This window comes from Lemur catta, chromosome 17 (genome assembly GCF_020740605.2).
Source record: "Lemur catta isolate mLemCat1 chromosome 17, mLemCat1.pri, whole genome shotgun sequence".
NCBI lineage: Eukaryota > Metazoa > Chordata > Mammalia > Primates > Lemuridae > Lemur > Lemur catta.
In genome coordinates, this window is record NC_059144.1 from 38,700,115 (window position 1) to 38,715,214 (window position 15,100).

Below are 15,100 nucleotides of genomic sequence, written 5' to 3' on the forward strand. Positions count from 1 at the left end.
CAAAGGCTGCGTCTCCCCTCTTGTCCAGGACCCTCTCCTTCCTGGGCATGAGCCTCTGCCTGGCCCTCATGTTCATCTGCTCCTGGTACTACGCGCTGGTGGCCATGCTCATCGCCGGCCTCATCTACAAGTATATTGAGTACCGCGGGTGAGCGCTGGGAAAGGCTGGGGCAGGGGTGGCAGGGGTGGTGGTAGTGGCCGAGGCAGGGAGTGGGAGAGGACGGGGCTGGGTGGAGCGCGAGTGTGATGTGGGGTGGGGCAGAGGCTTTGAGGACGGGAATGGTAAGAGAATGGATTGAGAAGCAATTTTCCAAGGCTTGTCTAAGTCAGTTGGCAGGAGTGACATGCATGTCCTTTCTGAGCCTGAGCTAGATGGCTCTGCCCTGGGGCAACCAATGAGGGGTGGACAGTTCTCCCTGCCACTCCTGGCTTCTGCCTCTCCTGACCCCCTTTCCGGCCCCAGGGCGGAGAAGGAGTGGGGTGACGGGATCCGAGGCCTGTCCCTCAGCGCTGCTCGCTACGCCCTCTTACGCCTGGAGGAGGGGCCCCCGCACACCAAGAACTGGAGGTAAGTGGGGTGTGGGCACGTGTGTGCACTGGGCGGGAGCGGGGGGCAGGGCCTGACCCAGGGCCTGAGTGGCGCCCCCGGCGCTCAGCCTGGTCCTCCCCTCCCACCTGAAGCACCCAGGCTGACCTGAGTTCCAGAGGTTCGTTCTCCAAATGCCACCTACCACGCCAGCATCCCGATCATCTAGTCATTCATTCATTCATTCCATCACTTGTTCAAACTATTTATGAATGCGTGATGTGTGGCAAGCCCCCTCCAGTCTCTGGGGACATGGGACGCTCACAGTTCTGTGGAGAAAGCACACAGACAGACCAACATCAGATACGGCGGCATTTGCTCTGGGAGAATCTTTGCCTTTGAGAGTTATAGGGGCTCTCAGACATCTCTAGATTAGTGGCAATTCCTTCATTTTATTCGCATGAAAATCAGAGGCCAGAGAGTGTCTCTGATGTCACAGAATCTTCCCCTCCTGCCTCTCAGCCCGGGGTCCTTTCTGACTGGCTGCCCGTGTGCTTAATGCCCTGCCCACCTCCCTGAGCTTCACTTTGCCAAGAGTGAAGCCTGAAACTCAGAACCATGCCCAGGGCATCGCTGGCTTGTCCTTGCTGGTGCCTACTAAACTGGGGCTTCCAGGGACTGGGACTTTGCATTATGTGTCTGTGAATTCCCAAGTGCTTAGCACAGGGTCTAGCCCAGAGTAGGTGCTTAGAGAAGGCTATTAAATCAGTGGGTGGTTGGACACATGGGATGGCTAAATGAATAAGGAAATGGATGGATGGATAGACGTGTGGACGGATAAGTGCGTATATGCATGAGAAGGCAGCTGGGTGAATAGATGGATGTGTGGATAACTGAGGGAATACTGCATGCACAGGTACATTAATATGGATCTGAGTGGATGACTGAAGGACAACATAGACGGGTGGGTGGTTGAATGGGCAGATAGATGACTGAGGGGAATGGAGAGATGGATCAGGAGGTAGATGGAGGGATATGTGAGATGGTTGGATGGGTTGATATTCAAGGAAATGGATGGCTATTTAGATGGGTGGATGGGTAGATGGCGGGTATAGAGGGCAGATGGTTAGGTGAGGTGCTCATGGATGGATGGTGGGTAGATGGTTGGGTAGGTGGTAGACAATCACGTGACCCTGCACCCTCTTCAGGCCGCAGCTGCTGGTGCTAGTGCGCGTGGACCAAGACCAGAACGTGGTGCACCCCCAGCTGCTCTCACTGACCTCCCAGCTCAAGGCAGGGAAGGGCCTGACCATTGTGGGCTCCGTCCTTGAGGGCACCTTTCTGGACAACCATCCCCAGGCCCAGCGGGCAGAGGAGGTGAGCAGAGGCCCGGAGGTGTGGGAAGGCCGGGACACTCAGCAAGGCAGTCTTTACCCCTTTGTACTTTTCTTCCTTACCACCTTTGGGATCAAAGAGGGTATAGGCTTTTCTGTCCTCTTCCTTAGAAGAAGAGCTGAAGGGCTCAGGGACTGAATTTCTTAGAAGTCAACTGAGAGAACAAAAGACCATCAGCGCAAGAAGGGCCCATTTTATGGATAAGGAAATTGAGGCTTAGCGAAGTCAAGCCACTTGTCTAATAGGACAGAAAACCAAGATTCGTATGAAGACCACTGGACTCTGACTCCAGGCTTCTTCCTGCCAAAGTGTAGATCTTTCTAAGTGTTTTCACACCCATGGACTCTTGATCCCCACGCTGCATGGAGTTGACAGGGCGAGTGTCCACATTTGGCACGGGAAGAAACTGAGGCCCAGAGCGGGAAAGCAGCTTGCCATGGCTACAGAGCTGGCAGGAAGCACAGTCAGGATTCGAGCCCAGGTCCCTGCTCCATGTCACCTGCTCTTGTCTCCATCCCCTAGTCCATGCCCACAGCGCAGCGGACAGAGCCAGGGCGGGCCGGGTGGCCAGTGTCTGCTGGGAGCACACTATGAGGTGTTGGAACCCGAAGGTAGCAGAGGAAGTAGGTTCTCTCTGTGATTCAGGCCTTTCTCCCCTCAGGGCCGTGGCGAGAGAAAAAGGGGCCTGAGGGAGGTGAGGTGAGACAGGGAGGGGCACCCCTGATGGCTTGTGACAGTAGCTGTTTCTGCCTCACTGGGCTGTTCACACCAATCTGTCAGGGCCCAGAGCTGGAGGCCTGGACTGGTCGGTTCAGTTCAACATGCAGCGGCTGAGCGGGCTGTGTACCCGGCAGTGGGCGAGGCAGGGCTGGACGGAGGTGTTTCAGACCGAGTCTCAGCCCTCAGGGTGCTCGTAGGTTGGAGGGGAAGGGAGGACACACAGAAGGCTCTCCAGCCCACCGGATGTTGATAAGCGCATGGTAGAGTTAATAACATCCGAGTCGAACAATGTGTTGAGTGTTTACGGTGTGTTGGGCAGGATGCTAAGCCCTTGTGTGCATCGTGTCATGTGATTCTCTTCATTCCTAAGTGTAGCTGTCATGACCCCCATTTGACAGATAAGAAAACCGAGACTCATGGAGGTTGGGTGACTTACCAGGGTCACACAGCCAGGAAGTGGCAGATAGGAATTGAACCTCTGTGATTTGGCGTCGGGGCAGTGGTTAACAGTGTGCGGCTGGAGCCAGACTCTCCGGACTTGGATCCCCACAGTGACATTAGCTGTGTGTCCTTACGCAAGTCTTGATTTCTCCGAGCCTCCATTTCCTCATTTATAAAATGGGAGGAATAAGAACGCTTTCCTCCTAGTGCAGATGAAATGTGCATTTTAAATGCTTATCATTATGCTACTTTAAAAACTTGTTAGAACAAATTGTCTGGCTACGAAGAGAAGCCCAGGTTAATTCTGATCTGGGCAGGGGTGGTATCTGAAGAAGGTGATACTTGAGTTGGGCTAGGCAGGGTGTCAGGTACAATGGGGCAGGGGGTGTCTGTCAGGGTGGGGACGGAGAATATGCCAGGCAAGGCACTGTGGGGGCAGCGGCAGGGTGGAGGGAACTGTGGGGTCAGATCATGAAGAGCCTGGATTGATGGGCAAGGAATTGGGCACATAGATGATGCGGATCCGTGCACAATTCTGGTGCCAGAAACTGACATGGTCAGAGCTGAGCTTCAGGAAGATTGGGAGGGAAGGAGGGGGGAAATGGGAGGTAGGGAGGCTGCAAAGGGCTCAGCCAGGGCCAGGGAGGCCTGGCCAGTCCTTGTCTGATCCTGTGTGCCCCCTACCCCAGTCCATCCGGCGCCTGATGGAGGCGGAGAAGGTGAAGGGCTTCTGCCAGGTAGTGATCTCCTCCAACCTGCGTGACGGCGTGTCCCATCTGATCCAGTCTGGGGGCCTTGGAGGGCTGCAGCACAACACCGTGCTCGTTGGCTGGCCCCGCAACTGGCGGCAGAAGGAAGATCATCAGACGTGGAGGAACTTCATCGGTAACGCTGCGGTGGGCTGGGCAGTGGAGAGCCAGGGCGGGGTTTCCCAAGCACAGCCTGCCAAGTGTGGATTCAGCAGATGCAGGCGATGGCAGTCAATGCTGGCCACGTGCCAGCCACTGTGCTAGGCGCTGGGGACTCAGCTGCGAATGAGACAGTCTTGGCTCCACAGGCCCCGGGAGGAAGACGGTGCCGGGCAGTGGGGAGATTTACAGCTTTGAAGCCTCAGAGGCTGGAGTCTGCATCTCAGCCCTGGTCCTTCCTAGCTGTGTGATTGTACACAAGTGACTCACCCTCTCTGAGTATCAGATTCCTTGGTAATCACTGCTAATAGTAATGTGATTGCTCACATTTATTGAATGAGCTGTGAGTGCCAGCAAGTTGAGGCCTTCTCTGATTCTCTCATTAGTCTGTGAGGGCTAGGCGCTGTTAGTTTCTTGAGGTCACACCACTGGGAAGCCAGGCTTTGAACAAGCCCAGAGGCTGCATTGTTAACTCTGAGCTATTCTGCCTCCTTTATAGGTAGATCATGGTTGCAAAGCACTGGGAGGATTCAGTGAGGTTGCTCATGGTGGGTTCTTAACAATCAGAAAGGGCAGGTGGTGTTATTGCCATTTAACAGATGGGGAAACTGAGTCCCAGAGAGGTTTCAGGACTTTCCCATATCCCAAAACCAAATATGTGATGAGGCCCAGGTAGATGCTGGTTTTCTCACTACTCAGCTCAAGGCCAAAGCTAGGTAGAGTGGAGTGGGGTGCTGGGTTCCAGGAGCCCTCGTGGCTGCTGCTGTGTGCTGAGGGAGACCCAGTCACTGTTTCCCCCTCTGGCCTTCTCCTTGGCTTCCCCCAGAGCTGGTCCGGGAAACCACAGCTGGCCACCTTGCCCTGCTGGTCACCAAGAACGTTTCCATGTTTCCTGGGAACCCCGAGCGCTTCTCTGAGGGCAGCATCGACGTCTGGTGGATTGTGCATGATGGGGGCATGCTGATGCTGCTGCCCTTCCTGCTGCGGCACCACAAGGTGAGTGTGCACGCACGAGTGTGTGCACGCATGAGCAGGTGTATGCATGTATTTATTCATGTGCATGTGTGCACACCCATGAGCAAGGCTCATGGGCTCTGGCCAGGGTCAGCTTCCATGTCCTTCCTCCCTGTGAGCTCCTGGGAAAGGGATCTGATAACCTCCTTCGTTCTGAGATGTTAGGAACTGTGTCTCCTCTTGCAGGTGCATTGCCGTAAAGGAGAGCAATGCTTAACCCAAGCAAGTGATCCTCTAGTGGAGGACCCTCAGACCTAAGCAGGGAGCTTTTGTAGGGAGCAGCCTCTGCGAGGGAGGATTTCAGGCCTGCATGTCTGTGTGAGGAGTGGGTGGGAAGGGTGAGGGGACAGAGTCCTCTGGCCCTGGGCCTCCTCATGGCATCTGGGCAGGAAGGGACCTTCCTGGATCCCTTTCATCCCTTGCAGGTCTGGCGGAAGTGCAAGATGCGCATCTTCACTGTGGCCCAGATAGACGACAACAGCATTCAGATGAAGAAGGACTTGACCACATTTCTGTACCACTTACGTATCACTGCAGAGGTCGAAGTAGTGGAGATGGTGAGTTCCCAGGAGACACTCCTGGAGTCCCACTTGAACCCCATTCCTCTTGGCCTCAGCACCAAATAGAGCAACCCCAACACCCATCAGCTTACGATGCTGGACCCCTTCCCCCACATCCACCTTGTAGTCTCTGACGTCAGAGTTCGCCCATCCACCCCTCTCTCCTTTATAAGAATAGCCATGCCTAAGAGTGCTCATTGTATGCCAGGCACTATTCTATGCACTATATATGTATAATATTATATATATATACACACATATATATATGTACTTCTTAGAAATGGGGTCTTGCTATGTTGCCCAGGCTGGCCTCAAACTCCTGGGCTTAAGCAATCCTTCTGCCTCAGCCTCCCAAGTAGCTAGGACTATAAGCATGTGCCACCATGCCTGGCTTGTATATATTCTCACAACAACCAATGAGATAGATACAATTATCAGCATTTACATTTTAAAGATTAGGAATTTGAGGCATAGAAGGTTAAATATAGTCATGTTTCGCTTAGTGATGGGGATACACTCTGAGAAATGCATTGTTAGGTGATTTTGTCATTGTGTGAGCATCATGGAGTGGTCTTACACAAACCTAGATGGTACAGCCTCCTACACACCTAGGCTACATGGTAGCGCCCGTTGCTCCCAGTCTACAAACCTATACAGTATGTTACTGTACTGAATGCTGTAGATAATTGTAACACAATGGTAAGTGTGTATCTAAATATATCTAACCATAGAAAATGTACAGCAAAAATATGGTATTCTAATTTTATGGGACTACCATTGTGTACGCAGTCTGTCATTGACCACAAACGTTATATGGTGTGTGAGTGTGATTTGCCCAACACACTAAGTGGCAGAGCCAGGATTCAAACCCAGGGAGGCTGGCTCTAGAGCCTGTGCTACTACAGCCTCTTGTCCATCCACCCTCAGTTTATTGATCCATCCATCCATCCCTCTGTGTATTCATTAATATACCCATACCTTCATTGATGTATTCACTCGCTCACCCCTCCATTCATTGATGCATGTATTTATTCATCCCTTTGCTGCTATTTCTACTTCTCCCCCTTCTCTATTCACCTAGCAATTAATAAATCCATCCATTCTTTAGTTCATCCATTCACATGCCTGGTCCTGTGCTGGGCTGAGGAGCGAATGAGTTGCCTGCCTTCCGGGAACGTGGCCCTCTCTGCTCTGTCCTTGATGAAATTAATTCACTGGTGGGAAGCCTTAGGCTGGCAGGAGGAAGGGGGCCTGCTCCACCTCCCTGAGCTCAGAGCTCATGCTTTCCTCCCTTGTCCCTCTCAACCCACCTCCACCCCTGTCTGCCACAGCATGAAAGTGACATCTCAGCTTACACCTATGAGAAGACGTTGGTGATGGAGCAGCGCTCTCAGATTCTCAAACAGATGCATCTGACCAAGAACGAGCGGGAGCGGGAGGTGAGGCTGCCCTGGCTGGGCTCTCAAGCTGCCGCCAGTGCTGGGTCTGCACAGGTTTGGGATGGCCCCCGGCTGACTCCCTGGCCATTGGCACTGCCACCTTTACCCTCATCACCATGACTCTCCCCAGTCTCCCTCCTGACACTGGTCTCCCCCTCAGTGGGAGGACACACTGCAGCTGCACCTGCCTACCAAACCTCTCAGCCAGGAGACAGAGGGACTTTGGCATGGGTGACACATGTTTCCCTCTGTATGTGACTTCTGGGGCCTGAGGGAGAATAGTGGAGGCTAAATATGTATGGCTGATAAGTCCTTGGGGCGTGGGATACCAGTGTGGGGGACAAGTCCATGTAATGGACTCTCAGGGAGTGGGTAACAGATGGGTACTTATGGATATAACTGGTGAGTGATAGGGGCAAATCTCCTACGGTGTGATTGGTGAGTTCTCAGAAGTAATGGTGATGAGCCTCCTATGGGCATGGGTGTAAGATCTACCAGGTGTGGGTAATGTGGGACCACTGGTCTCCTGGAGTATGGATGAAAGACTTACCCAGGGATGGAGTCCTTGGAGAAGGCAGTGGTGGTACCCCAGGCTGGGGACAGAAGAGCTCCTGGAGGTGGATGATAGGTTGCTTGGGGAATGCACAGCAGATCCTATAGGCGAGGGTGACAGAACCATGGGTTATGAGTCTGCCTGGTATGCATAATATATTTCTCAGAATGTGGTTGATGGATCCTCAGGGGACTGAGCTGGGAAGAATGGAGCCTCCAAGGATGGGAGTGTTATCCAAGGGTGATAGTAAAAATTGTAAGAAATGGCACATGCACTGACCAGCCAGAACTGAAATTGGACCGTAGTGCTAGGATAGAGCCTTGCTGTGCCAGGTGTTAACCTTTTGGTTGCTGGATGGTGGGTAGGGCTGGGGTTCTAGAGAGGAGCTGGGACCGCCAGGTCAGTGGTGCAGTAGCTATTTGGTATCGAACCACTGCAATATTTTAGCAACTGGTACAGTTCCAGAAAGTGCACATCCTGGCTGAACATCAGCTCTGGCGGTAGCTCTTTGCAGCGCATGGGTGGCGACTCCCAGCAGAGCTGGTGCCAACCTGTGTCACTCCCTAGATCCAGAGTATCACAGATGAGTCACGAGGCTCGATCCGGAGAAAGAACCCAGCCAACACTCGGCTCCGCCTCAACGTCCCAGAAGAGACAGCTGGTGACAGCGAGGAGAAACCAGAGGAGGAGGTGTGCGGCTGGGGTGGTTCGGCCCCAGCCAGTGGGAGCAGAACCTTTGCCTTCCAAAGGAATCACCTGCTGCCCCTTCATTCATCCACCAGGTGCAGCTGATCCACGACCAGAGTGCCCCCAGCTGCCCCAGCAGCTCGCCGTCCCCGGGGGAGGAACCTGAGGGGGAGGGGGAGACGGATCCTGAGAAGGTGCATCTCACCTGGACCAAGGACAAGTCGGTGGCGGAGAAGAATAAGGGCCCCAGTCCCGTCTCCTCTGAGGGCATCAAGGACTTCTTCAGCATGAAGCCGTACGGGCCTGGGGGCTGAGGGCTGAGGGCTGGGGGGAGTCGAAAGCAGCAAGGCTGTGTCCCACGGCGGAGCCAGCGAGCAGGCGTCCTGGTCTGGCGGGCTGCAGACCCAGCTCAGGCGCGTCTTGGGTTCCCCGTCTGAGACCTGGGGGGTTGGGCCTGACTGCAGGCGTCGCAGTCCCCAGGTGCAGGCAGTGGAAAGGTAAAGGATGTGAGGGAACGCGGGGACAGCGCCAGGACGCACTCAGGGCAAACGACGGCGGCGCAAGCCCCCTGCCTCTTCCTCTCTCTTGACCCCTCTTTCTTTCTCCCTCTGCTTCTCTTGCGTTTCCTGAAGGGAGTGGGAGAACTTGTAAGTGCTTCAGCATTTTTTCGTTCTCTCTCCTAGGCTGGCCAGGGTCCCTCCGCTCCTCACTCTATCACGAAGCCCCAGTGGGTGCCGCTGACTCCTGGGGTCTCTGAAGAGCCCGGCCGAGGGAGGTCTGGCGTTGGTGGTCCCCGGCTTGCTAGGACCAGGCCCCACCCCGCAGCGCAGGTCGGGCTGGGAGGGCGCCTGGATCCAGCCCGTCCCGCCCCCGGGCTCACGCGCGCTCCGCCCCGCCTTCCTCCCGCAGGAACCAGTCCAACGTGCGGCGCATGCACACGGCCGTGCGGCTGAACGAGGTCATCGTGCAGAAATCCCGGGACGCCAAGCTTGTTTTGCTCAACATGCCTGGGCCTCCTCGCAACCGCAATGGTGACGAAAACTGTATCCTGGACTTAAAATTGGGGGGAAAGGGAGGTGGTCGTCAGGGAACCTGGGTCCTAGCCCTGGGACGGAAGAGCTGAGCCCTTCCTGCTTCCGGATCGGCACCTCGCACAGGGACACGGGCGCAAGCGTTCCCCGGCTGCCCGGCGCTACCCCCATTTCGTCGGGAGGGAAGGGCACCAGGTCTTTCTCCTTGACCCGCTCTCAGACATGGAATTCCTCGAGGTCCTCACGGAGCACCTGGACCGGGTGATGCTGGTCCGCGGCGGCGGCCGCGAGGTCATCACCATCTACTCCTGAGAGCCAGGACCTGCCACCCGGGCCGAGCGCCCGGCCCCGCGGCCCCGGAGCTCTCGCCGCGCCCCCCGCCGCTGTCACCGTTTACATACAGCCCCCGTGCCCGTGCCCTGGCCCCTACCCCGCCGCCTGAAGCCGGAGGCCACGCCCGTCGGGGCTGACTCGGAGAGGGCGCCCCCCGCGGAAACCGGAGTCCCCGAGAGCCCCGCTGGCCGTCGGTCTGCGCTGCCCTTTCTCTAAGCCCGGCCTCGTCCCGCCGGGGGAGACGCTGCAATAAAGGTCGGGAGGAGGCGCGGAGAGCAGAGGAGCTGGGGCCTTGAGGACCCCCAGGTAGTCCACGCGGCCCCTCCTCCCCTCCCACGCCCCGCCGCGACCCTGCCCCTCGGCTCCCGGCGGCGCGGGGTGGGAGGCCGCGCTCGCCCCGCCGCCTCTGCTCCCCCAACGTGGGGCGCGCGCCGCCGAGCCTATACATAGTGTACAGGAGACATCGAGTGTATTTTTAACGTCCCCATATTTATGTGACTAGAAGCGCAACGGACTTCTCGCCACTGTCGAGCTCTCCCGCTGGGGGCACCCCGAGAGGCGGAGGCCTCGGGAAGCTGGGCTTTTCTTGACGTCTGGGAGTTTGAGAGCAAAAGTACTTTAGGCCCGGGCGGGGGTCGTGGTCCTAGTCCCTCGACACCCCCGCCCTGCTCTCGCCTCCTCGCCCTTTCCGCGCGCCCTTGGCTTCCCACCCTTCCCTCCAGTTCTCTTTGGAGACGAGGTGAGACGTGTCCGGCTTTTCCTGGATTCGCCTCCCAGCGGCTGTGAGCTTCCACGGCGGCTGCGGAGACGCGCAACCTCTTCTCACCGGCTCTTATGCAAGTTGGGGCCAGGACAGGGGAGGGGCGCTCCTCAAGGGGCAGAAACCGAGAGAGGCCCGCGCCCCACCGAGGAAAGCCCCGCCCCGGTGCCTTTGCTGGGGAGCAGGCGCCTCTCCTCAGTCGGCTTGTCGCCTGCTCCCCCTATCCCATGGCTCCTCGCCAAAGACTGAAATCGTGGAGCTGGGAGGGGGCCCTCCCCAGAGTTTCCTCCCTGGGACAGGTGAGGGAGGAGGGGGCGATTCTGGTTTAGGGGCCGAACCCACTGGGAGGCTTCAGCGCCACCCCTGATGTTCCCTCCCCCAGGGAGGCAGCTCTGGCCTCGGGGACCCAGTCGCCGGCTCCGTGCTCTGGGGCTGGGCCTCACTGCCTAGCAGCGGCCTCCAGCTTTGTCTCCCAGGCACCTGGGCCTGGGGAAGGGCTGGAGTCGCCACGCGCTTTGTTCTTAGCGCCTCTCAGCCCTCCTCGAACTAGGACCCAAGGCCTTTGGCTTCCCCAACTCCAGTCCTTGGCGCTTCCGCTCCACCCGCTCGGTTTGAGGCGCCCTCTGTCCTTAGAGAAAGCGCGTTGGCCAGGTTCCCTTTCCCCAGGGTACGCTCCTAAGGGGGACAGGCACTGCATGCTCGTTCCAGCACTCTCTGGGACTGGGTACAGTACCTCCAGCCCCAGGGCCCAGCACCTAGTTAGACACACCTTGCCCACCTCCCAGAGCTGGGGCCACTGAGTACTCCTGACCTCACCACCTTCTTTCCTTTGAGCCCAAGGTGAAGAGCTGGAGCCATCCTAGACAGGGTCGGGCTGGGGGTAGGTCTGGAGGTCTCCCAGTTAGGCCAAGGCCCCTCTGAGATTTGATCAGGGGGCTGAGTAGATTCTTTTATGTTATCAATCAGAAAGTTGGAGGTGTTAGACACCAGCCCCCCTGCATCCTTCAAAAGACCTCCCTCTGAGAACCACAGCTGGCTCCAGCCTTCTGGGGGCCTGAATATTTCAGAGCTGAAGTTGTGGGCTGCATAGGAGAAAGGGGCGGTATCAACATCAATTAGGGAACCAAAGTTGCACTATCTGGGCCCAGACTGTCTGGTTGGCAAGAGCAAAGTTTCCGTTGATGAAAAAGACATCCCACAACAAAATCCCAAGTTTTCTGTGCTACATGTGCAATATTTGTTATGAATGTTATCATAAGTCATTCATCAAATTATCTTTATAATCACTGTAGCTAGATGTTTCATGTCCATCCAAGTGACTTTTATTCTGAGTGCAATATTTCAATAGCCTTGTAGTGATAACTGGTGTTGCTTTTGTTTTAGACGATCTATGTGCAGGGCAATGCAATGAAGTTGAACACCCTTGTAAATAGGAGAGGTTGCAAACCAAATCAAGAGTATTTATTACTATTATTACTATTATTATTATTAGGCCTGCCTTTAATTTTCAGTGTAAGTGTTTCAGTATTCCGCATCCTGCCTCAGTATTGATCTTGTGTTCTTTGTGCCAATATGAAAAGGAGAGGGTTGGTTCTTTCCTTTATTGTTGAATGCTCCCATTTAATGCTTTATGGCTTTTACTGTATTAATTTTTTAGACTCCCGTCTGCACAAAATGCAATAAATGATTTTATTATACCCTTCATGGCCTGAGGTGTGCTATTTGGACACTCCAGGAGGACCCTACACTCTTAATCAGAAACACTGACCTTCACTGACAGAAAAGTTGGGCTGATGCCCCAGGTCTGGTTGGCTGATTTGTACACTGACAGCTCTGGGGCCCCGGCCTGGAGGACACTGCACTAACATCATCTCCTGAGACTGGTAGGCACTTACTAGCTGCCAGGCTGCACTGATATTCCCTGTGAGGCAGGGAGCACGTACTAGGTGAAGGTCAGTACTACTGGTACTTTGATTCCTAAGCCCCTGGGGACCTGTGTCACCCATTTCATCACAGCCACTCCAAGTTTACTAAATGCCCTTCAAGGCTCCCTCAGGTTCTGTGACTATGGATTCTGCCAACTTTCTGCCCAATAGGTAAAAAAGAGGGTGGCAACTGAGAAAAAAGTGAACAGGAGAGTGCCCCCCTCATGACCCCTCACCCGTGGCCATCAACTAGAAATGGCCGCCTCATAGCTTGTCTTCCTTTCCTAGAATAAGAGGACAAGCCTGCTGACGCAATGACTACCACAAGCAGGATGCTGAATACAGCATTATAATTAGCCAGTGGGCTTTTGCTCTGAGCTATTATCAAAAGCTTCTAACTAGCTGAGCATGTACACAGAGAAGGTAGGGTTAAAACAGGTTTTGAGGCCTAACTGTAGGTTGAGGACAAGGCAGGGCCCCTCACCACCTGACTCTGGGAAAGAGTGTCCTGAAAAGAGGTGCTGCAGATATTCACACTCAAGAAAAATGAACACAGCTTTTACTTTTTCATTTTAATTAAAAAGCAATCATTTCATCTTATTAACAACACAAGAGTTCCAAAGAGGGAAAAAAAAAACACTATATAACACAAATAAGTTGGAACATAAAATGCTGCCATTTGGGGACCTTGAGTTTGGAAACCACTGTTTGCTCAGCCATTGGCAGGGACTCCGCTGAAGTTGCGGCTCTCCCTCACCCCTGCTGGGGTCCCGAGACTGTGATCCTCAGGGCTGTAATGAGCACATCCCTAGGGAGAGGGCAGCTTCCTGTGGCTCCACGTGGACACGTGGAGCGGTAGCCAGGAGCCCTCCCTCAACAATTTCATTCTGGCTCAAAAGTCATGAACAGCTGTCTGTCTCGAGAACATGTCCGGCTACCAAAAGTCTGACATCAAAATGGTCCCTATCTCCTGCTGCTCAGAAAACAGAGTAAGAGTCTAGATGAAAACAAGAGCCTGGATTTTGAGCCAAAAGCTCAAAACAAATCATGAAGAAATGGGTGTTCACGGCCAGAGTCTCAGTACCGACTCCGTGGAAGTGCCGCTGAAGAGGGGGATGCTGACAGAAATGGTGAGGGGGAAGAGTGGTGGGGCCCAGATTCACAGTTTGGGTTAAACTGCTGCTGAATGGAGCTGTTCAGTCCATTGGAGATCCTCCAACAAAATGAAAACAAAAAAGAAAAAACAAAAACCAATCTTGGCTCAGGCAGAAAAGTTCCTTCTGTAGCTGCTGTGGTTAGTCCTCAACAATCCGGAGTAGCTCATTTATGAATCCTTAAGCAGACCCCCAAACCTGTGGGATGGGGGTTTGATGACGTTGTGCCTGCCAAAGCCAATTTGCTTCTCCGCAACTCTAGGCAAGGGCTGTAGGCAGGAACTGGAGCTCTGGTTGACACTTAGGAAGCTGGAAAGACTTGGTAGGTTCAAAGTGAGCAGAGGTGGTGGCCACTGACATGACAAATGCCATTCCAAATTCAAGCCAGTTGGGCCTGACTTCTTCCTTTCCTCTCCCAAATCCAACAGACAGAAGGACCAGAGAAATCCCACCAAATATAAACTTAGCCCAGACACTTGTACTGCCCAAGTGACCCCAGAGATATTTATTTTCTACAGGAAAACAAAAAACAAAACCAAAAATAGAGACAGTCCCCAATACAGTATAAACTGACTTTGTAAGGAACAAACAACATAGCCTTGAGCAGGAGAGAGAGCAGGTGGTAGAAACTTATGGCATTTGATGTAGACCTGGAGAGCGCAAAGAACATCCTCCAAACAACTCTATTTAGAACGCAGTAAGTGGGAGGAGGCCAGGGGATGAGGGAACCGGGGGCAGTTGAAACATTTAGCCTCAGTAATGCCTCTGGTAAGATCCCATGGGGGCCTGCGGCTGCCCCACCTGTGCTGTGGTCTGGCTAACCAGGTGGGAGAGAGCAGGGCCACTTTGGATCAGGGTGTCCAGAGCCTTCTGTACACTTGGATTGTCAAAGTTGATACTTATGGAAGACACAGGCCTCTGGCTAGCCATGTTGCTGGGAGGTGCCAGGCGACTGGAAGGCTGGCCAAAGAGCCCTTCAGAAGGAGCCCCAGGCCTGGGGCCCATGTTCCGAGCAGATCCTGCCTGTCCCAAAATGTTTGGAGGCTGATTGCCAGAGGCTTGTGATCTTTGCTGAGGCTGGCTGTTCGCTGCTGTGGAAAAATTCTGGTTCTGGGTGCTTCCGGCAGCAACTGAGGGGGATGCAGAGCTGCTATTGGCCGCAACCGTGCCACTATTGAAGAGGCTGAGGATTTTGGCCTGAAGCTCTTGCTGGGAGGTGGGGGGTGCAGCTGGAGTGGGTGTAGCAGAGGGGAGCACTTGGCCGCTCTGGAGCGGTTGGGGGCTTGGCTGTGTCTTCAGCGAGGCACCCGAGGTCGCCCCGAGTGATTGGCGGGAAATCGGGCCTGGAAGACAGAAGAGGGAGGTATCTCGTTGAAAGTACCTCCCAAGGGCAGGAGGCCTAGCAGCCAAAGGAAGAAAAATAATCACTGAGTCACATCAATCACATAGTACACACACAATAACATCAATTTCCCAAAGGGGCCACTTCATGGTATGTGCTGTTTACAGAAACTAACCTAGTTCCCTCAGAGAACTGCTATAAAATAAACACACAAACAAAAAAGGGCAGCCATTCTGGCTACCAGGGAGCCAGTAATACTAGTCCACCCACCACCACATTAACTACAGGGACCAGAATTCAGTACCCAAATCT

General features: G+C 54.4%; 2 protein-coding genes across 5 annotated transcripts in view; one reads left to right on the top strand and one right to left on the bottom strand.

The window, feature by feature from the left end:
- Positions 1-12,069, top strand: part of SLC12A5 (solute carrier family 12 member 5) — a 38,922-nt gene extending 26,853 nt beyond the window's left edge. For both annotated transcript variants that reach the window (XM_045529051.1, XM_045529052.1), the window contains exons 15-26: positions 29-148; positions 464-568; positions 1,735-1,903; positions 3,772-3,967; positions 4,817-4,986; positions 5,430-5,561; positions 6,896-7,003; positions 8,124-8,246; positions 8,339-8,538; positions 8,876-8,890; positions 9,153-9,286; positions 9,495-12,069. In XM_045529051.1, coding sequence (XP_045385007.1) covers positions 29-148; positions 464-568; positions 1,735-1,903; positions 3,772-3,967; positions 4,817-4,986; positions 5,430-5,561; positions 6,896-7,003; positions 8,124-8,246; positions 8,339-8,538; positions 8,876-8,890; positions 9,153-9,286; positions 9,495-9,586 — 1,564 coding nt within the window. In that variant the 3' untranslated portion in view covers positions 9,587-12,069. The remainder of the gene's footprint in view (positions 1-28; positions 149-463; positions 569-1,734; positions 1,904-3,771; positions 3,968-4,816; positions 4,987-5,429; positions 5,562-6,895; positions 7,004-8,123; positions 8,247-8,338; positions 8,539-8,875; positions 8,891-9,152; positions 9,287-9,494) is intronic.
- Positions 12,070-12,849: 780 nt separating this feature from the next.
- NCOA5 (nuclear receptor coactivator 5) overlaps positions 12,850-15,100 on the bottom strand; it is a 31,639-nt gene continuing 29,388 nt past the window's right edge. For all 3 annotated transcript variants that reach the window (XM_045528237.1, XM_045528235.1, XM_045528236.1), the window contains one exon: positions 12,850-14,789. In XM_045528237.1, coding sequence (XP_045384193.1) covers positions 14,742-14,789 — 48 coding nt within the window. In that variant the 3' untranslated portion in view covers positions 12,850-14,741. The remainder of the gene's footprint in view (positions 14,790-15,100) is intronic.